The sequence below is a fragment of the Phyllostomus hastatus genome, unplaced genomic scaffold (assembly GCF_019186645.2).
Source record: "Phyllostomus hastatus isolate PE091 unplaced genomic scaffold, TTU_PhHast_1.1 phas_contig_151, whole genome shotgun sequence".
NCBI lineage: Eukaryota > Metazoa > Chordata > Mammalia > Chiroptera > Phyllostomidae > Phyllostomus > Phyllostomus hastatus.
Window position 1 is genome coordinate 21,606 of NW_025333616.1, and position 21,658 is coordinate 43,263.

At 48.6% G+C, this 21,658-nt stretch overlaps 1 protein-coding gene, 1 long non-coding RNA gene and 1 pseudogene across 2 annotated transcripts; 2 read left to right on the forward strand and 1 right to left on the reverse strand.

The window, feature by feature from the left end:
- Window positions 1-2,990: 2,990 nt before the first annotated feature.
- On the reverse strand, window positions 2,991-4,377 carry LOC123813387. Its single transcript, XR_006784747.1, has 2 exons — window positions 4,240-4,377; window positions 2,991-3,502 (listed from the first exon to the last, which is right to left on the reverse strand). It is a non-coding gene; the product is annotated as an uncharacterized LOC123813387 (long non-coding RNA).
- LOC123813380 (patr class I histocompatibility antigen, A-2 alpha chain-like) lies at window positions 3,090-7,340 on the forward strand. Its single transcript, XM_045830372.1, has 8 exons — window positions 3,090-3,176; window positions 3,879-3,960; window positions 4,198-4,482; window positions 4,739-5,008; window positions 5,569-5,844; window positions 5,942-6,046; window positions 6,620-6,667; window positions 6,827-7,340. Exons 1-8 carry the CDS (start codon window positions 3,090-3,092, stop codon window positions 6,829-6,831), a joined length of 1,158 nt encoding a protein of 385 aa, XP_045686328.1. The 3' UTR covers window positions 6,832-7,340.
- An 8,632-nt stretch (window positions 7,341-15,972) lies between these two features.
- On the forward strand, window positions 15,973-17,107 carry LOC123813336 (annotated as a pseudogene).
- Window positions 17,108-21,658: the final 4,551 nt, after the last annotated feature.

Below are 21,658 nucleotides of genomic sequence, written 5' to 3' on the forward strand. Positions count from 1 at the left end.
TTGATGTAATTTGTTCTTTAAAACATTATTCATCCCAGCCAGGGTACATGGCTGGGTTGCAGGCCCATAACCCCCAGCAACTGCACATTGATGTTTCTCTCTCTCTATCTCCCTCCCTTCCCTCTCTAAAAATAAATAAATAAAATCTTTAAAAAAAACATTATTCATGTGCATACAAGAGTTTTCAAAAGACACCCAAGAATATAAAAATTAAATAAGTCACATGTCCCCCTGCTCCCTCAGTCACTGAACTTGTCTACCTACAAATAATCACAGTGAGTCACTTCTGATTTCTCCTCCCAGCAAAATACATCTGTGCACTGATGTTGCTGTTATGTCTGTGAAAATAGCTCAGGCCACAGACTGGGAGAAAATGTTTACAAACCACTTGTTTTAGACTACACATAAGAATTCTCAAACTCAATAATAAGGTAACAATAACTCAATAAAAACTGATGAAAATTCTTAACAGACACTTCACCAAGGAATTACATCAGCCCTGGGTGGGTGGCTGGGTTGGTTGGAGTGTTGTCCCATGTGGCAAAGGGTTGTGGCTTCGCTGCCTGCTCAGGGCACATTCCTGGGTGTAGTGTCCGACCCCCATCCAGGTGCCCATGGGAAGCAACCTATCGATGATTTCTCTCTCACATCAATGTTTTCCTCTCTCCCTTTTTCCTCTCTCTGAAAGCAATGGGAAAAAAAAGTCCATGCCAGTGGGGAAAAAAAATGTCCTTCAGTGAGAATAAAAAAAGAGGACAACAGAAAAAGAAAATAAGGAAGTAAAGTTTTATTCAAGGAAGTGGCACCAAACCCAGAGTCACAGGACAGTTGTTGCTCTTAAGACCTGGCTCCCTAATGGCTTCTAGGGGACTGAGGGACTTAGGGCCAAGGTCTCCACTGATTGGTCAGAACTCCAGGGAGGGGTGGGTATCATTGCATCTGGTTCTATGTCACCAATGTGGCCATTCTGTCTGGTTTTACAAGTTCATTCTACTACTCTCCCCAGAGTCTAAATCTTCATGAGCACGTATTTGAACACATCGGTTATTCAACCACCTCCATCTCTGCAGACACCTGTCACAGCCCTCAGTGTTCCCACAGGTGCACTGGCTCCCACACACCTGGAGCCAGGAGACACCCTGGATGTCTTCGCCTCACCCAAGGCAGCCCTGGCCTGTCCTGCTCTGGCTCCCTCGTCACCTGGATCCCACGTGTTCTTTTTTCTTTTTTTCTGGCTTTGCTTCCTCATTTTTCCCAGTTCACCTGATAGTATTTTCCAAAAGAGAACATGGAAACTTAACCATTAAAACTCTAAACACATGAGGAAACTTAAGTCACTTTAACCCTTATTCTCATCTTCACTTGATACAGAACTCTGCATTGGAAATATGTTTTTTCTTCAGAAGCTGGAAGGAATTGCTTCAATGTCTCCTAGTCTCCAGGCACACATTGGCTGCCTCTTGAAGTTTTCAAAATCTCTCCCACCCTGTTTCTGAATTCTGTTGTGATGATCCCAACAGGTTGGCTCTGAAGATTACACTTGACCCTCTATGTAGATCTCATGGTAACACTGCCTGAGACACCTTGAGCATTCCTCTGTCCATAGTTACCATCATTCTAGCAATTAGAGCATTTAGATACATGCGATCCTTTTGCTTTTATAAAACCATAATACAAGAAACATTCTTCTATCTGTATATAGATGAGGAGAATGTATGATTATCTTCTTAGGATAAATTCCCAAAAGAGGAATTTCTGTGTCAAATGCAAACACATTTAAATTGCTGAGACCTTTTGCAAAAGCATCTTTCAGGAGTTTTGTCCCGGTTTTCAACCCCTTCAACCTTCACAACAGAATGTGTTCCCCACCCTCAGACTCAAACGCTCATCATTTGCTTTCATCTTTGCCAAAATGATAGATTTTTATTTTAGCTCCTACTTTTCTTAACACACATTCTCATTTTTATTTATATGTATTTATTACAAATATAGTTGTTTGACATTTGCATTTCTTCTTTTCCAAACTGTTTTCTAATATTCTTTATTTTTGAGTGGGGTGTAGATATATTTAAATGTTGAATTTAAGAAGAAAGGAAAAGCAGCCCCGAACATTAGAATTTCTCTGGCACTTAGAGGGAGGCCCAGTGTTGCCCGAAGCCAGCCTGGTGCTCACCACTAGGCTGGGTTACTCTCTGGTTGCCTCTGGGTTACTCTCTGGACATACGCGGACTCACGGAACATCAGCATCAGACAAGGACATCCCGAGACCACAGCAACAGGAGACAAATCAACACCACACTGTGTGTGGTCTCAGCACAGACAGAAAGGAGACAATGGTACAGCTCACACACTACCAAGCAGCTCCTGGGCCAGCCAACAGAAGGGAAGGCAGCGTCTTTCCTATCACCCCTCACCCTCGCTCCCATCTTCCTCATCCAGTCATCTTCTGTCTGGGACAGAAATACACATGAAGCTGCTGTATAACAAACAAAACTAGGTTTCTGTGGGTCTCATGACTTCGAGCACAGGCTATAATCAGTTCCAAACAGGAAACACCTGTCCTCCCACCTGCCTTCCCAGACTGAGGACACTCTCTGAAATCTTATTTCCAGAGGGTGAGCTTTCTTCTAGAAGAACCCAGGGGCAATGTTTTCAGCAGAGTGTGGTGATGCACGGATGCCACCTCAAGGAGAGGGGTTCTAGGAAGTGAGGAGGACAGTGGGGAGACTCCCCATGGTTTACCCAGAACAACCATTCTCAAAGTGTGCTCTGTGGAACCCTTGAAGTTTCTCAGACCCTTTCACGGGATCTATAAGGTCAAAACTATTTTCATAGGTTAAGGACATCCTTGCTTTGTCACTGGGCCCACATGTGCACAGAGGTAAACTTAGCAAGAACAGAGACTGGGACACCCAACTGCATTAGCAGGCATTCCTCACCACCCCCCCTCACAGACTAGACAACAAAACCAGTGTCACTTTACAACGACATGGTTGAAGGATTGAAAAATATTACTTTTACTAAATCATCTTCCTTGAATCAACAGTTTTAAAAATCTTGGTTTCCAGTCAAGATGGCTATGAAGATAAATGGAGTGCTTTCATGACCCTACAGCTACATCAGAATCACAACTGCACTGCAAACAACCATCATTCAGAACCATGATCTTCCTCCAGGTAATAAACCTGAGTTAGAGCACTGAGTTCAGCTTGCTGGGCAGATTTTACCTCCAGTCGATGAGAGCTCTCACTTATGTCCACCATGGAAGTTAGTGGATGTTCTGCTCGCTAATGTCCCTGGTCATCTCTCAGATAACATCCCTCTGTAACCAACTTAAAGCAGCAGCATCAATAGGAGTTTCCTGTAAATCATTCCTAGGAAGCAGCAGGTGGTCAGTCAGCACAACACAACTGTCTCCATGATGTAAAAGGGGTAACAGGTGCAGGGTTAAGGTGATCACACCAAGTTCAAGTGACATCAGGTACAGAGAGCAGGACACTTCCTGAGAAGCCAAAGGACAGGCGGAGATGTGGTGAGTGGGCTGAGAGTTCGGTGAAGAGTCAGCAGAATGAGGAAGACAAATACTTAAGAGAACACCACAACTATCACTTGTGTCTGGTTATGGAGCTTAGAGGTAGCAGACCTGGGTCTCCTCCCACCCCCACACGCGCCCCCACAGGGAGCTGGAAAGAGTCCAGGGGGAGGGCTCAGGGCAGGGAGGGCAGGGCTCAAGGGTTATAGATTCCCCAGCCTTGGGCGGGGCTTCATGAGGCTGACTCAGTTCCCGCCCCCGTGGGCACCTGAATAATAGAGCAACCTATTTTTCTCACTATGGTTTCAGTATCAAGTCCTCAAGATAACGGTTCTCTGTCTCCCAGACCCGCGTGATACGGGTCATGAGACCCAGACCCCTGCTCCTGCTGCTCCTGGGGGTCCTGACGCTGACCAAGACCTGGGCTGGTGAGTGCGGGGTCGGGAGGGAATGGCCAGGGTGCGGGGCTGGAGCGTGGGGACTCGGAGGGGACACAGCACCCCGGACGCAGACCCTGGAGCTCGGACTTCTGCCCCAGCCCTGTCCCCTTCCCCCACCCCTCCTTTCTACCGCAGCCCCCCTTTCGTTCCACCCCTGAACCCATGGGGCCCCTGCCCCTGCCGGCCCCACCAGGGACCCAGGACAAACGTCCTACCCGCCCCCAGACCCCCACAGCCTAAGATACTTGCACACCGCCTTGTACGGACCCGGCCGCGGACAGTACCGGTACATCGTCGTCATCTACGTGGACGACTCGGAGATCCTGCGGTTCGACAGCGACGCCGCGAGTCCCAGGCTGCAGCCTCGGGTGCCGTGGCTGGAGCAGCCGTGGATGGAGCAGGAAGGCGCACAGTTTTGGGAGGAGCAGACGCTGGAGATCAAGCACAAGGAACAGTGGAGCAGAGCGAACCTGAACAAGCTGCGCGCCCACTACAACCAGAGCGACAACGGTGAGCCACGCGCGCCCAGGTTGTGGCAAAGCCCCCATCCCCATGGACGGGCCGCCTTCACCCCGAATCTGAGAGTCTCAGCGTTACCCCGACCAGGGTGGGACCCGCAGGTGTCCCAACCCCGAACGAACACCACGCGGGGATTTTGAGTCTGTATCACTTTCAGTTTAGTATTACTGCAGGGGGCACTGGGTCAGGAGGAACTTTCCTAGGAGCCTGTTTCATTGGTCGCTGCTGACCTCGGGGGCGGGGTCAGTGTCCCCCACTTGGCAGGAAGCGACAGGCTGCGTTGTGGAGTCAGAGGACCGGCGCTTCCTCCACGGATTCAGTCAGTTCGCCTACAACGGCGCCGACTACGTCGCCCTGAACCAGGACCTGCGCGCCTGGAATGGAGCCGCGGGGATCAGCTGGAGCAACATCGTGCGGGTCCCTGACGCGGACGTTCAGAGGGTCTTCCTGGAGGACACGTGTGTGCACCGGCTCCGCCTGTTCCTGGAGAAGGGGAAGGGGACCCTGCTCCGAGCAGGTACCAGGGTGCGGGCCTCCCCGAGGAGGGGATCTGAGGGCTGGGGCGGCTTCCTACAAGGAGAGGAGGGAACTGGGGCAGTGTCAGAATATCCCTCCTTCTCCAGAGAGGGAAGAGTCCCCCGGATTTCCTTATTCTGTGACTCACCCAGGGACCCATCTTTCCTTAAAGGACAATAAGGGACCCAGCCTCTCCCTGAAACACCCGACAGCAGTTCCCTCACACCCTGCAGCACCTGGTGCACCAGGACACTCTCCCTGGTTCTCAGGCTGAGACCCTCTCTGGCGGCCTGATTTGGGCTTTTGTGAGTCATCAGCCTCCCCTTGAGTCTGTGTCTCCACACAGAGACCTGGACACGACTACCCTAGGTTCTCGCCATGAGTCTGGAACGTTCCAGGAAATAAGAGATAATCCCAGGTGACTGTCCAGGCTGGTGTCTGGGTGGTGAGCTCCCTTCCCCCACCCCCACTGTCCTGTCCACTCTCAGGGTGGTCACATGAGCACTGATAGAGTGTCCCATGACCATGCAAAGTTCCTGAATTTTCTCACTGTCCCCTCAGACCCTCCAAAAACACTCCTGACCCACCACCCCATTTCTGACCATGGGGTCACCCTGAGGTGCTGGGCCCTGGGCTTCTACCCTGCTGACATCACCCTGACCTGGCAGCGTGAAGGGGAAGACCTGACCGAGGACATGGAGCTAGTGGACACCAGACCTGCAGGGGACGGGACCTTCCAGAAGTGGGCAGCTCTGACTGTGCCCCCTGGAGAGGAGCAGAGATACATGTGCCATGTGCAGCACCAGGGGCTGCCTGAGCCCCTGACCCTGAGATGGGGTGAGGAGGGGATGTGGGCACAGTGCCTCTTCTCAGGGTGTCCCTGAGCAGGGTCAGGACTCAGGCCTGAAGTTGAGCTCTCACCTTCCCCCTGTAGACCCCTCTCCCCAGACCACCATCACCATCATGGGCATTGCTGCTGTCCTGGGTCTCCTTGGAGCTGTGGTCACTGGAGCTGTGCTGTGGGGGAGGAAGAGCTCAGGTGGGCAAGGGGTGGGGCTGAGTTCCCTGTCCCCCTGGGGGTCAAGCCCAGGTGGAAGTGAGTTCTGCCTCATTAAAGGGAATCGTGTCCCCACACTGGTGCTTGTCCATCTGGGGCCTGTTTCCTAACACTGACTCTTTAGTGAGGCCCGTGGGAAAGTGAGGGACACATTTATCACCTGATGATTCTAGCAATGAGGACTGATACGCAGCTGTCCCAGGTCAGAGGGAAAGGTCCCTGCTGAGGACAGACGTCCAGAGGGGTGTTATGTCCAGTCCCAGCGCATGTACTTTCCCTGTATTTCCTGATCCTACTCCTGCTGTTGAATCACTGCTCTGAAACTTTCCTCATGGTTCAGAAGTGTGGGACTCCTTTAGGGTCACAGGACCCAGCCTTTCCCCTGACTTCACACAGTAGATTTTCTTCACATAGGCAGAGTCAGGGAGAGAGATGCTCAGGCTGCCTGTAAGTCTGGGTGTTGGGAGGTGACGTCTGGGTCCCTTGGGAGAGTGTGGGCTGGATCTGTGAGGGGGGCTCCCCCACCCTGTAACTCTGCTGTTGTGTCTTCCCCAGGCAGTGACAGTGCCCTGGGCTCTGATGTGTCTCTCACAGCTCCTAAGGGTGAGACCCTGAGGGCAGAAAGTGGGGGGCATTGGGACCTAAGGGCACAAATGGGTTTGGGGAATTCCCACAGTGGGACAATTGAGCTGTGGTGGCTGTGGGAGAATGTGACACTTCTGAGACTGACCTGAGTTTGTTCATCACAACTTTCTTTCCCAGCGTGACAGAGCTGCCTTGTCCTGGTTTGGTGCTAAAACAGCCACTGCAGCTTCCCCTTGGGACTTTCAGGATCCCTGACTGAGTTTCTGCAACCAACATCAGAATGTGTCTGCGTTTTCATCAGTATTATGTGAGGAGCAGGTCACCAGGCCACCCTCCCCACAGGGACCTGTGCCCTCTCCCCTGGGTCCTGTCCTGTCCTAGCAGAGTTGAAGTGAGACCATCCCCATCCTGGTCATTTCTCACCTGGGTCATCTTTGTTGCTCCTTTGTCTTTGCCATTTCAGGAGAACCTTGTCCCACTAGGACCTGGGATGCCAGGTACTTCAATGTCACCCAGGGCTTGTCCTCACTCTAGGACTGTGCTCAGTGAGGGCTTTCTGTGACCGCGTCAGCCTGAGCTCAGGCCTGGGTCTGGCCCTCAGCCTCTGTTTTCAGTATTTTATTGTTTCTTTCTTTTTGTACATGTTATATGTATTCTTATTTTCTTATTAAATTAATGGTATATTTTATTAGATTATTGAGGTGTGTTTTATTATATGTATTGGGGCACATTGGATAAGAGGATCGTGTAGGTTTCAGGTGCACATTTCTACCATACAGGATCTGTATATTGCACTGTGTGCCCACCTCCCAGAGTCAAACCATCCTCCCTCACCAGGTATGAGGCCCCTCCTCCCCCAACCCCCTTCCCTCTGGGGACCACCACACTGCTGTCTGTGTCCATGAGTTTCAAATTTATGTCCCACGTGTGAGAGAAATCATAGGGTTCTTAGCTTTTTCTCACTGACCTATTTCACTTAGCATGATATTCCCGAGGTCCATCCATGTTGTTGCAAAGGACAGTATTTTGTCATTTCTTAGGGCTAAGTACCTCCTCCTCAGGGAACTTAGAACATTTTCCCTGTCTCCTGCCCACTGCTCCTGAGGGACATCTCAGTAATGACCATCTCAGTCCCTACTATGGAGACCTGCCTGAGTGTGCCTGCCCTCATGGGGTCATGTCCTGTGTCACGTTCATTGTCCTCACAGTCTGGTCCAGCATCTCCACGGTGCTTCCCCTGCACAGACACCTCCAGAGGCTTCAGCACATTCATACCCCTGTAGCCACCAATGCCCTCCAGTGACCAGAGCCACCCACATTGTGCTCATGCTGGTGGTCACCTGTGTCACCTCCCATGCACTAAATTCTATTTCCAACTTTTCCATCACTGTGTGAGAGGGCCCCCATCTCTGCTGGGTGCAGACCTACCCTAGCTGGCTTCCTGTTCTCCTGCTCCTCACCCCTCATGGCAGATGCTCAGGGATCCTAGAGCTCCTGGGGTCATGAACTGTTGGAAGTGGCTGTTGACAATCTCATCTGTGGGTGTCAGTGTTTACAATATTCTTAATTACATTGTTCAGTGATCCTTCACAGAATGCCAAAGTTGTACATAAAACCCATTAGAACTTGATTTTTTAAGTTAAAATATAACTGACACACAACTTGTGTAAGTGTAAGGTGCCCGAGTGTGTTTATTTCATGCACTTACATCACTCATGTGCCCCCTAAAGGTGGTGATGCACCCTGAGAAATGTGTGGTTGTGCGATGCTGTGGTTGTGTGAACAGCACAGAGGCTCTCACACCTGGATGGTCTCCCTACTGCTCATCTGGACTGCAGGGCTCAGCCTGTTGCTTCTGGGCTGCAAGTCTGCACAGCACATTGTTCTACAGAGCAACTTGTACAATAATCAACACAGCAGAAAATGAAAACTTCAAGAGACTCTGTAAAGAGTAAGTGTAGGATTTGGTTCAAACTTTGAGCAAACTTTCCTACCTCAAAGGTTTTCCCTTTTTTAACCTTACCCTGAAGGTGTGGTTATTGGTATGAGAGTGGGAGAGACTGACAAAGAGAAACAGACCAGGAGCCTTTACTCTTTTTGATGAAAACTTCTTTAGCATCATATGGGATTTCATGTGCACAGATGAACAAACTCCTTTACTTTAGTTGTAATTTCTCATTTATAGGTTTTAACATTTTATAATTTTTACAGGGAATATGCATGCATCATATAAATTGCCTATTATCTATATGTACATAATTAATTTAAAAAGTGTTGTTTACATGTATGGAAGGGAAGGCAGACAGGGAGGAAAGTGAAGAGGTCAGCTAAGGGCAGACAGTGTTGGGCTCCATGTCTGGGCTCTGGACAATGTACTTACACACCTTCCCCCACTCCTTACTCAGGATGCTGCCCTCTGTGGAGGCCAAGCTGGGTTATTTCCTTCTTCTGGGCCATGGTCATTCTCATCTCCTCAATGATCTGTTGCTTTTAAGAGGTGACTTTTTTTATTACACATTGCATTTTCACCCTTTTTCAGTGGGATGATTTGGGCACATCCTCTAGCCCTTGTTGTCAGGAAAGGAATTTCTAAAGCCAACGGTTGGTCCCAGTGAAGAGGGTCAGAATCTGAATTTTAAGACGTGATGTGAAGATGATCTGTCAGAAGTTTCATAAGTGAAGGGATTTTATGTAACTTGTTCTCTGAAAACATTACTCATGCACATATAGGAGTACTCAGAAGACTCTCAAGAGGGGGAGAAGATACGGAGAATAAGTAGCATAGATGGTAGGTAGAAAATAGACGGGGAGGGCATGAGTAGTATGGGAAATGTAGAAGCTAAAGAACTTATGACACATGGACATGAACTAAAGGGGGGAATGTGGGTGGGAGAGGGTGTGCAGGGTGGAGGGGAGTGAAGTGGGGGAAATGGGACAACTGTAATAGCAAAATCAATAAAATGTAATTTTAAAAAAAGACTCTCAAGAATATACAAAATTGAATGAGTTACACTGTCCCCCTGCCCCTTCAGTCACCTCAGTCCTCTACCTGGAAACCATCTCAGTGAGTCACTTCTGCTTCCTCCTCCCAGAAAAATCCACCTGTGCATTAATGTTGCTGTTATGTGTGTAAAAACAGCTCAGGCCACAGACTGGGAGAAAATGTTTGCAAATCATTGTTTTAGAATATACATAAGAATCCTGGCACTCAACAAGAAGAAAACAACAACTCAATACAAAGTGATCAGTACTCTAGACAGACACTTCACCAAAGAATCTGTGTCAGCCTTGGGTGGGTGGCTCAGTGAGTTAGAGTATTGTCCCATGCAACCATAGGTTGTGGGTTTGACCCCTGGTCAGGGCACATAGGTAGGTTTAGTGTACGATCCCCAGTCCAGGCGCCCAAGGGAGAAACACTACTATTGTGTTTCCCCCTCATATCACTGTTTCTCTCTCAGTCCAGTTCTCTGACCCACTGGGCTGCTCATGACTCAGTGGTCCCAACTCACTTGGTAGCACGAGGCTTAATCAAAACTCTCTCCCACCTCCCCCAATACACATCTGATGCCAGCTCTAATGGCCAGTGCTCACACTGACCTTCCTGTACCTGGGAACAGCCTGGCTCTTTAGGTTCCCTACTGCCCTGGCTCACATCCTGCAACCCTGAGAAAACAGCCCAGAAGAACACGACAAGAAACCCTCCCCTACCCCCCTACAACCCCTGTGCTTTCTCTTTTAAAAACCCCATTCTTGCCTCCCGCTCCCCCACCCAGGCTGCAGTCTGGTCCAACTCAGCCCCCCTGTAAATGCAGCATCAAATAAGGGCACTTGGATTAGATCATCCAGCTCCTCCCACCTCTACTCTAACAATTTTTAGATTGTTGCACATTTCTAACAGTCTCTGTGTAGATCCCAGGGTGCTGCCTGAGACACCGTGAGCATCCTGTGTGCACAGTTACCATCATTCTGTTGACTGGAGCATTTGGTGACATTCCACCCTTTTGCCTCCATAAAACCACCACACAACATCCATACACACACACACACACACACACACACATACATATATATACATATACATATATATACACACACACACACACACACACACACACACACACATGTGATTATCTTCTTTGGACAACTTCCTAAAGAAGGAATTCCTGTGTCAAAATATAAGCACATTTAAATTCCTGAGACCTTTTACAAAAGCATCCTTCAGGAGTTTTGTCCCACTTTTCAATACCTTCAAACTTTACAACAGAATGTGTTTCCCACCCCCGGGCTGATACGCTCACCATTTGCTTTCATCTTTGCCAAACTGATAGATTTTTATTTTCTTCCTATTTTTCTTATTCTGCATCCTCGGTTTTGCTTACATACATTTATTACAAATGTAATTGTTTACCATAGGCATTTATTCTTTTTCAAATTGTTTCTTAATATTCTTTATGTTTTTGCTCAGCTGTCATTTTTTTTAATTTTTAGAGAGGAGACGGGAGGGAGAGAGGGAGAGAAACATCAATGTGTAATTGCTTCTTGTGCGCCACCTACTAGGGACCAGGCCAGCAAGGCAGGCATGTGCCCTGACTGGTACTGAATTGGCCACCCTTTGCTTATCAGCCCAGCACTTAATCCACTAAGCCTCACCAGCCTGGGCTGAGTTGTAAATATTTTAGATATTGAATTGAAGAAGGGCAAATAAAATGCCAGAGTTATAAAGCTCTCCCCAGACCAGAATAAGCCAAAGGACTTTATCACCACCAAACCAGTATCACAAGAAATGTCAAAGGGTCTTTTTTTAGAACAACAAGAAGAGGAAAATAAAAATACCCATAATGAAATGGCAAAAAATACATGTCTATCAAAATTTATTGTAAATAAAAATGGATTAATTGCTCTAAATAGGAAAACAAGACCCTCACCTGTGCTGTCTTCAGGAGACTCAGTCTGAAGGACACACACACAGACTGGAAGAGGAGGAATGTAGAGCACGTTTCAGGAACATGGAACCAGCAAACAAACAAAGCTGGGGTAGCAATGCATACACCAGACAACACAGACTTGAAAACAAAGGTGACATAAGGAGACACAGAGAAGGAAGGACCCAGCATTTCCACTTCTGGGTATTTATCTGAAGAAACCCAAATCATTACACAGAAAAGACATACACATCCATATGTTCACTGCAGCCTTATTTACCAAAGCCAAGATATGGAAACAACCTAAGCGTTTTTCAATAGATGAATAGAAAACACACAAGTGGTGCATGTACACCACAGAGTATGACTCAGCCACAAACATGCATGAAATCTCTCCATTGGCAACAACGTGCATGGACGGTGTTGTGCTGAGTGAAATACATCACACAGAGAAAGACAAATGCCAGGTGACTGCACTTCCATGTGGAATCTATCAATTAAGTCATCGAGCAGAACAGAAAGAGACTCACAGATACAGGGAACAGACTGATGTTTGCCAGATGGGAGGGGGTGAGTGGGCCGGGGGAAAATGGTGGAGGGATTAAGCAGTATAAATCGGTCACTTACAGGATAATCAGGGGGATGTAAAGTGCAGCACAGGGAATATAGTCATTAATAGTTTAATAACTACAAATGGTGCCAGATGGGTTCTGGATTTATCGGGGATATCAGTTTGTAATTTATATACATGTCTATATCACAGAGTCGTACAGAAACTAATATAATATTGTACATCAACTGTACATGAGAAAGAAGGACTTCTGGCCAAGATGGAGGTGTAGGTAGACACACTGTGCCTCCTCCCACATCCAAAAGAAGGACAACAACTTAAAAAGGAAAAACAACCAGAACTGACAGAAAATGGAACTGCATGGCATTCTGACAACCAAGGAATGAAAGAAGAAACATTCATACAGACCTCTAGGAGGGGCAGAGACCAGAAACCCAGCAGAGAGGACTTCTGGCAAGGGGGTGGCTGGCGGACCCAGCAAGGCGGTCTATGGTGAAGGGGCGTGAAGGGGAGTGGCAGACAAGGCGACTAGCTGACCTAGAGGTCACACATTTGAGTGCAGATAAACCAGGCGAAACTGGGGAACAAGACCAACTGCACAACCCAGGACTCCAGCCCAGGGAAATAAAGCCCCAAATCTCTGACCGAAAACACCTGTGGGGGTTGAGGAAGCAGCGGGAGAAACTCCCAGCCTCACAGGAGAGTTTGCTGGAGAGATCCACAGGGACCTAGAATGAGCAGAAACCCACCCACATAGGAATCAGCACCAGAAGGGCCCAATTTGCTTCTGGGAAGTGGGGAAGTGACTGAAATCTGGCAGAGAGCAGAGCAAGCGTCATTGTTCCCTCTCAGACCCCTGCCCCACATACAGCGTCACAACCCAGCGAGGTGGGTTACCCTGCCCTGGTGAACACTTGGCTCTGCCCCTCATACATAACAGGCACAGCAAGAGAAGACAAAATGGCCCAAATGAAAGAACAGATCAAAGCACCAGAAAAAATACAACTAAGCAACAAAGAGATAGCCAACCCATCAGATGCACAGTTCAAAACACTGGTAATCAGTATGCTCACAGAATTGGTTGAATTTGGTCGCAAATTACATGAAAAAATGAAGGTTATGCTAAGTGAAATAAAGGAAAATGTACAGGAAACCAATAGTGATGGAAAGGAAACTGGGACTCAAATCAATGGTATGGACCACAAGGAACAAAGAAACATCCAATCAGAAAACAAGGAAGAAAAATGAATTGAAAAAATAAATTCAAAAAATGAATTCAGGCCCTGGCTGGCGTAGCTCAGTGGATTGAGCGTAGGCTGCGAACCAACCAGAGTGTCGCACATTCAATTCCCAGTCATGGTACATGCCTGGGTTGCAGGCCATGACCCCCAGCAACCGCACATTGATGTTTCTCTCTCTCTCTATCTCCCTCCCTTCCCTCTCTAAAAATAAATAAATAAAATCTTTAAAAAAATGAATTCAAAAAAATGAAGAGAGAGGCTTAAGAACATCCAGGACACTTTAAATGTTCCAACATAAGAATTACAGGTGTCCCACAAGGAGAAGAGGAACATCAATAAGGGGAGAAGTTAGCTGAACAAATAATCAAGGAGAACTTCCCCAAGCAGGCAAGAAATAGACTTGCAGGAACACCAGGAAGCTCAGAGAATCCCAAAGAAGTTAGACCCAAGGAGGGGAACACACCAAGGCACATCATAACTACATTACCCAAGATGAAAGATAAGGAAAGAAACCTAGGAGTGTTACAGTACAAAGGAGTGGGGGCCAAGGGCAGCCGAGGCAATATACTATTACCTGAAAGGAACCCCCCCAGGTTCATTATGTCCACCGCCAGAGGAAAGACTTCTCTCAATGCCAGAGATCAGTGAAAAGGAAAGGAATTTAGTATTCATTTGAAATAACACGAGCTAAAGTTCCCCCACAAATGCACACAGTCCTCCCAGCACCTTCCATGTGGCAAAGGGAGCACTTCCAAAGCCTCATGGTCCTGACTCTCACCCAAGCCTCATGGTCCCAACCAACACACCAAAGCTGTGAGGTCCGAAACAGACGCGTGGTCCCAAAAAGAGAGAAGCCCAGTGGCTCCTGTGCCTCCGTTTAAATCCCAGCACTAATCTTCCTCTGCAGCCCCGTTTCCAGCTCTTCTCACAATCGGCCACAGCTGCCCGCATTCTGGGCAGGTGTGGCCTGTGTGTGGAGCCAATTATCTCTAAGCTCTACTGGACCTATTACAAATCCCTATTTGGGGCTCCTCTTGGCTGCGCCCTGTTACAATAGCATAATCAATAAAATATATTTTAAAAAAGAAATAAAATTATTTAAAAAGAAGATAAATATATCTGGAATACATTTAGAAATGGATTAACTTCTTAAATGTCCTTAACTGAAATGAAGAATAAAAAAATACAATATCTCCTATGATGACCAGGAAAGTGCACAAACACACTTCTGCTCCATTCATTCCCAAGTACCATAATGCAGGAAAGTGACCTGTGAGGGCTGAGTCAGCCTCTTCTTCACAGAACAGCAAGTTCACTGAAGAGAATGAGAGACACAGAACCTGTGATGACTGAGGTGTGCTGAACTGGCAAACACTCTCTCAAATGAACGTGAGCTTCTCCCTCAGGGAGAGTCAACAGGCAGTTGACACCTGACAGCACTTGTTGTCTGGATGGAATGGAAGCTCTCAGAGGAAAACCAGGATTCTGGCAAATAAATGTGTGTCTCCCCACGGCAGCCAGACAGCTTCCCAGAGCTGACAACCATTTCCAGTGGGGTCGGCAGTAACGTTAACAAACGTGATTTTTGACGATGTGTCATTTAATGCACCAACACTAGGAGATCTCTATCACTTAGTGAAATGATGCATCACTTTCAAATAACCCTGCATCAATACAAGAGTCACTGAAATAATGTAACAGAATTGGAAATGCTCAATGATGGTGTTTCAAGTTCCACTTTGCAAAGAGCTTTTCAGAAACTACCACTTGTGTAGCTTTAGTGTACGATCAAAGATGAATATCCACACTTATCTAAAAAGATTATTTAAATGGTCCTCCTACATATTTGTATGAAGCTCTATATTTTTCATATACAAAAACCAAAATAGTATATGAAACACAGCAGCAAATACGAAAATCCAGCGGTCTTCTAATGATACAGACAAGCTCTGACACTTGCAATAAAAATGTAACATGTAGGCAGACCCAATCTTCTCACTACTTTTTATTCGGGGAATAGTTATGATTTATAAAAAATATTATTTCTGTTAACATGTCATAGGTTATTAAAGTTATTCTAAATATTTTTTAAACTTTTTTCCTTATGGTAATACTGATAGCTATAATGCACACAAACACAATTATTTTGACCCTCCTCCCTAGTTTGTAAGGCAGTATAGATATTGTGAAACCAAATGTTTGAGACAGGAGGAATAAAACAGTTCGTAGGCCGGGACTCAGGGAGAAGACAGAGGAACAGAGACTTCTCCGTGTAGGAGGAGGCTCAGCGCAAAGTCCCGGGTCCCCAGACCTGGCTGCAGGGTCTTAGCGTGAGACCTGGAGGGCCGAGATGGGGTGAGGGGGGTACTCACAGGTTTGAGGAGCTCCCCTTCTCCTCCAGGTTTCACTTCTCCCTCTTACAACATAGGCCAGGTCCTACCTTCTGGAAACACATGATGCTTCCTCAGTTCTCACTCCCACTGGATGACCGAACATCACAGCAGCCAATCAGCATCACGGTGCTTCTGGGTATAAAGTCAACACCAACCACCAGAACTCAATTCTCCCCAGACGCTCAGGGTCTGGGTTATGGGGCCCCGTGTCCCGCTGCTGCTGCTCTCGGGTGCCCTGGCCCTGACCCAGACCTGAGCCAGTGAGTGCGGGGTCGGGAGGGACGGCCTGTGGCCTGCGCGGGGCAGGAGCCAGGGGACCAGACACAGATGCAGGACCCGGGGAAAGCGCGCCTCCAGCAGCCGTGACTCATAGACCACAGACCCCCAATTCCAGTCTCCGCCCCCCTCTCCTTCCCCCTCCTCTCACCACCCACCCTCTTTCCTTTTCCCGGATTCGTGCCCTTAACCGCCCTACCACCTAACCCAGGACGAGCGCCCTTCCCGCCCCCAGGGCGCCACACGCTGATAGTCTTTCCACACGCTGATAGTCTTCAGCACCGAACTGTGCAGACCCGGCCGCGGGAACTTGCAGTTCAAAGTCATCGGCTATAAGGAGATCGCGAGGTTCGACAGCGACACCGCGAGGCAGAGGCTGGAGCCGCGGTGCCGAGGATGGAGCAGCCGTGGGTGGAGCAGGAGCATCCACAATTTTGGGACGACTACACACGGGACACCAAAAACTACGAAAAGATGTATGGAGGGAACGTGAACAATCTGCGCGCCTACTACAACCAGAGCGAGGACGGTGAGTCACGTGCGCCTGGTTACCCACCCAACTCTCATCCCCACAGAAAGGCGGGGTCGCCCTGACTATCCAGGTCCGAGCGTCACTCAGTGGCTGCGGGGTGAGCGCGACGTGCAACCCAGAAAGAATCCAAGGGGACTTTAACTTGTTTGAATTATTAGTTTGGTTTCAACACCGCGAGTCGGGTCCTCACTAGTCTGGTCCCGGGCAGACTCCTGCTCTGGTGGGAATAAGTGCAGGGACCTGACGCCGGGGCGGGGGTCAGGGACTCACACTTTCCAGGAAATGAGGGGCTGCGTGGTGAGCTCGGACGGGCGCTTCCTCTGTGGATACACTCAGTTCACCTACGACGGCATCAACTACTTACCCTGAACGAAGACCTGGGCTCCTGGACCGCAACCGACGGATCCCCTGGCACAAGTTGGCGGAGCTCCACGCAGCAGAGCCACGGCGGAGAGTCCTAGGGGACCTGTGCATGCGTCGGCTCCGCCTGTTCCTAGAAAAGGGGAAGGAGACACTGCTATGAGCAGGTACCAGATCCCCGAGGAGGGGATCTGTGGGCTGGGGCGGCTTCCTACAAGGACAGGAGGAAAATGGGGCAGTGTCAGAGTGTCCCTCAGTCTCCAGAAAGGGAAGAATCCCCCAGGTTTGTTATTCTGTGACTCACTGCAGTCCCAGATTTCTCTATAGGACAGTAAGGGACCCAGCGTGTTCCTAAAACACCCCACAGTTGTTCCCTCACACCCTGCAGCACCTGGTGCACCAGGACCCTCTCCCTGGTTCTGGGGCTGAGACCTTCTCTGGGGGCCTGACTCCAGCACTGGTGACTCACTCTGCCTCCACCTAAGGCTGTGTCACCACTTAAAGGCCGGGGCACTCCTACCCTGGGTTCTTGCCCTGATTCTGGAACTTTTCAGGAGACAAGAGAATATCTGTCCAGGCTAGTGTCTAGGTGTTAGGATCCCTTCCCCGACCCCTAGTATCCTGTCCACTCTCAGGGTGCTGACATGAGCACTGCTGGAGTGTCCCATTAACAGGCAAAGTTCCTGAATTTTCTCACCCTCCCCTCAGACCCTCCAAACACACATGACCCACCACCCCACCTCTGACCATGAGGTCACCCTGAGATGCTGAACCCTGGGCTTCTACCCTGCAGACTTCACCCTGACCTGGCAGCATGACAGGAAGGACCTGACCCAGGACATGGAGCTGGTGGAGACCAGGCCTGCAGGGGACCAGACCTTCCAGAAGTGGGCAGTTGTGGTCATGGCCCCTGGAGAGGAGCAGAGATACACATGCCATGTGCAGCACCAGGGGCTGCCTGAGCCCCTGACCCTGAGATGGGGTGAGGAGAGGATGTGGGCACAGAGCCTCTCCTCAGGGTGTCCCTGAGCAGGGTCAGGACTCAGGCCTGAGGTTGGCCTCTCACCTTCCCCTCACAGAAACCCCCACCTCAGAACACCATCACCATCGTGGCCATCCCTGCTGCCCTGGGTCTCCTTGGAGCTGTGGCTACTGGAGCTGTGCTGTGGAGGAGGAAGTGCTCAGGTGGGCAAGGGATGGAGCTCAGTTTCCTGTCCCCCTGGGGGTCAAGCCCAGGTGGAAGTGTGCTCTGCCTCCTTAATGGGCATCATGTCCCCACATGGGTGCTTGTCCATCTGGGGCCTATTTCCTAACACTGACTCTTTAGTGAGGCCAATGGGAACAAGAGGTTAAATTTATGAGCTGATGATTCTAGTAATGGGGACTGATTTCCAGCTGTCCCAGGTCAGAGGGGAAGGTCTCTGCTGAAGACAGTCATGCAGATGGTGGTTGGTCCAGTTCCAGCACACATACTCTCCCTGTATTCCTGATCCTAACCTGGGGGTTCAGTCAGTTGTGGAAACTTCCCTGTGATTCAAAAGTGTGGGGCTCCTTTAGGGTCATATAACCCAGCCTTCCCCCTGACTTCTCACAGAACGTTTTCTTCCCTCAGGCAGAGGCAGGAAGAGCTACGCTCAGGCTGCCTGGAAGTCTGGGTGTTGGGGAGGTGACATCTGGGACCCTTGGGAGAGTATGGGCTGGAGTCTGTGAGGGGGGCTCCCCCACTCCGTAACTCTGCTGTTGTGTCTTCCCCAGGCAGCGACAGTGCCCAGGGCTCTGATGTGTCTCTCACAGCTCCTAAGGGTGAGACCCTGAGGGCAGGAAGTGGGGGTCTTGGGACCGAGGGGCACAATTGGGTTTTGGGGACTCTCAGAGTGGGACATTCTGAGGATGCGGTGGGCTGTGGGAGAATGTGACACTCCTGAGAATGACCTAAGTTTGTTCATGACAACTTTCTTTCCCAGTGTGACAGAGCTGCCTTGTAGGGGACTTGGTGCTAAAACAGTCATTGCAGCCTCCCCTTGGGACTTTAAGGATCCCTGACTGCTGTTTCTGCAACCAACATCAGAATGTGCCTGTGTTCTTATAAGCATCATGTGAGGAGGTGGTCACCAGACCACTCATCCCACAGGGACCTGTGTCCTCTCCCCTGGGGCCTGTCCTGTCCTGTCCTAGCAGAGTTGGGGTGAGACCATCCCCATCCTGCTCATTCCTCAGCTGGGTTATCTCTATTGCTCCTTTGTCTTTGCTCCTTTAGGAGAGCCTTGTGCCACCAGGACCTGAGATCCTAGGGACTTGAGGGTCACCCAGGGCTTGTGATGACTCCAGGACTGTGCTCAGTGAGGGCTTCCTGTGGCCACATCAGCCTGAGCTCAGGCCTGGGTCTGTCCTCAGCCTGTATCTTTTGGTTATTTGCTGTTTCTTTGTTATTATAGATACTGTAACTATTCTGGCTTTTTAAAAATAAAAGCATTGGAGTGTTTCTATTAAATTATTGGGGTGTGTCTTGTTAAATGTATTGTGTTTGCATTGTGTAATAGGTCACATAGATTTCAGGTGCACATTTCTACGATATAGGATCTGTACATTGCACTGGGTGCCCACCACCCAAAGTCAAACCATCTTTCCTCACCAGGTACTAGGCCCCTCCTCCCCAACCCCCTTCCCTCTGGGAACCACCACACTGCTGTCTGTGTCCATGAGTTTCAGGTTTATGTCCCACGTGTGATTGAAATCATATGGTTCTTAATTGTTTCTGACATATTTCACTTAGCATGATATTCTCATGGTCCATCCACATTGTTGCAAAGGGAAGTATTCTCTCTTTTCCTATGGCTGAGTAGGTTTTGTGTATGAGTTTTCATCACATTCTCTCTGGGTGTCCCCAACTGACAGCAACAGGAGACATTTTGCCTGTCATTGTCCCCACATGACCAGGGTGACCCCTGCACTCAGGAATCTGTGGTGTCGAGAGGTGAAATTTCAGACTCATCCTGCTCTTACCTCCCTGGGTGTGATTGTTCTCCCACCTTTTCCCAGCCTCCTCCAGGGAACCGGGTTCTGGAATCAGCAGAGAGCAGAGGGCCTGTAATGTCTCATCTCAGACACGTTCCTGCTGTGATTCTGCTCTGCTCAGCCGCCATCTCCCCCAGCCCTTCGCTCTAGCGGGGGCCCTAGTACAAACTCAGGGATTCGCAGAGCAGAGGCCCCTGCAGGTTTAGAGGGGCAGCACCGTGGGGATGTGTGGGGACATCGATGGCAGCATGAGTGCAGGTTGTAGTGTTACCACAGCACAGCTGGTAGCTGGGGCCACATCAATAAAGACACTGTCACTACAATAGGGAGGTGTCCTGGAGTGATGAGTCATTCAACCAGTGCTTTTTGAGTACTGGATAGACGACACACCATTTTTACATCTGGAATACAGACATACATGGGAGATATTTCGGGTCCAGGTCCAGACCGCTGAATAAAGCAAATATTGCAATAAAGGGAGTCACACAAAGTTTTTGGCTAAAAGTTAGGCTTATGCTGGACTGTAGTCTCTTAAGTGTTAATAGTGTTATGTTTTAAAAATGATGTACATGCCTTAATGAAAATATACTTCATTGTAAATTTTAAAAATTAACTATCATTTGAGACTTTAGGGAGTCATAATGTTTTTGTAGGTGGAATGGCTTACCAGCAATATATATTTTTTAAGATCTTATTTATTTATTTTTAGAGATGGGGAATGGGAGGGAGAGAAACAAAGATGTGCAAGACACACATGGAGATAGGCTGCCTCTGGGGGCCAGGCATGTGCCCTGACAGGGAACTAACCCAGTGACATTCCTGTTTCTGGGACACATGCAACCCACTGAGCAACACTGCTCAGGGCACCTTCAATTTCAAGAAGAAAACAAGATGGTCCAGCCCAGGTAGCTGTGTTGTAACGACGTCTCATCCATGAAAAGTTTGTGAGGGCAATTCCTGCTCAGGACACATACCTAGGAGTGGTATCAACCCCTGTTCAGGGCACAATGGGAGGCAACTGATCAATTTTTCTCTCACACATGAACATTTCTCCCTCCCTTCCTCTCGCTCTAAAAACAATGAGAAAATTCACTGGGTGAGTATTAGAAAAAAAACTATTACATTACAGGGAAACAGTGAAGATTAGATGAAGCACAGGATCAAATCAGCAATTTGGAAGATACAAAATCAGATCACACACAAAAAAAAATCCAAAAAAGGAGGCTAGCATAAGGAGCCTCTGGGACAACTTCAAGCACACCAACGTTGGGGTGCCAGAAAGAAAAGAGAGAGCAAGGAACTGAAACCCGATTTCAAAACATGATGACTTAGAAGTTCCCTATTTAGTGAAGGAAATAGACATGCAAGTCCAGGAAGTGCAGAGTCCCAAACAAGATGAACCTGAAGAGGCCCACACTGAGACACATCATAAAATGGCAAAGGTTAAAGCCAAAGGGTGAATCTTAAAAGCATCGACATAAAATCAGTTAGCTACCTACAATGGAGCTCCCATAAGACTGCCAACTGACTTTATAACAAACACTTTTCAGGCCACTGGAGATTGGCAAATGATCGTCAAAGTGGTGAAGAGCAAGGACATACAACCAGAAAAACTGGTTGTAGGCTACTATTTGGAATTAAAGGTTACTACTATTTGGAATTAAAGGTCAGATAAAGAGCTTCCCTGATGAAAAAACTA

Excerpts from the sequence above, each read along its gene's own strand:
- LOC123813380 (XM_045830372.1), top strand. The coding sequence starts at position 3,090 with ATGGAGTGCTTTCATGACCCTACAGCTACATCAGAATCACAACTGCAC. Across the intron at positions 3,961-4,197 it reads GCTGACCAAGACCTGGGCTG|ACCCCCACAGCCTAAGATAC; the intron begins GTGAGTGCGGGG and ends ACCCGCCCCCAG. Across the intron at positions 6,047-6,619 it reads GTGGGGGAGGAAGAGCTCAG|GCAGTGACAGTGCCCTGGGC; the intron begins GTGGGCAAGGGG and ends TGTCTTCCCCAG.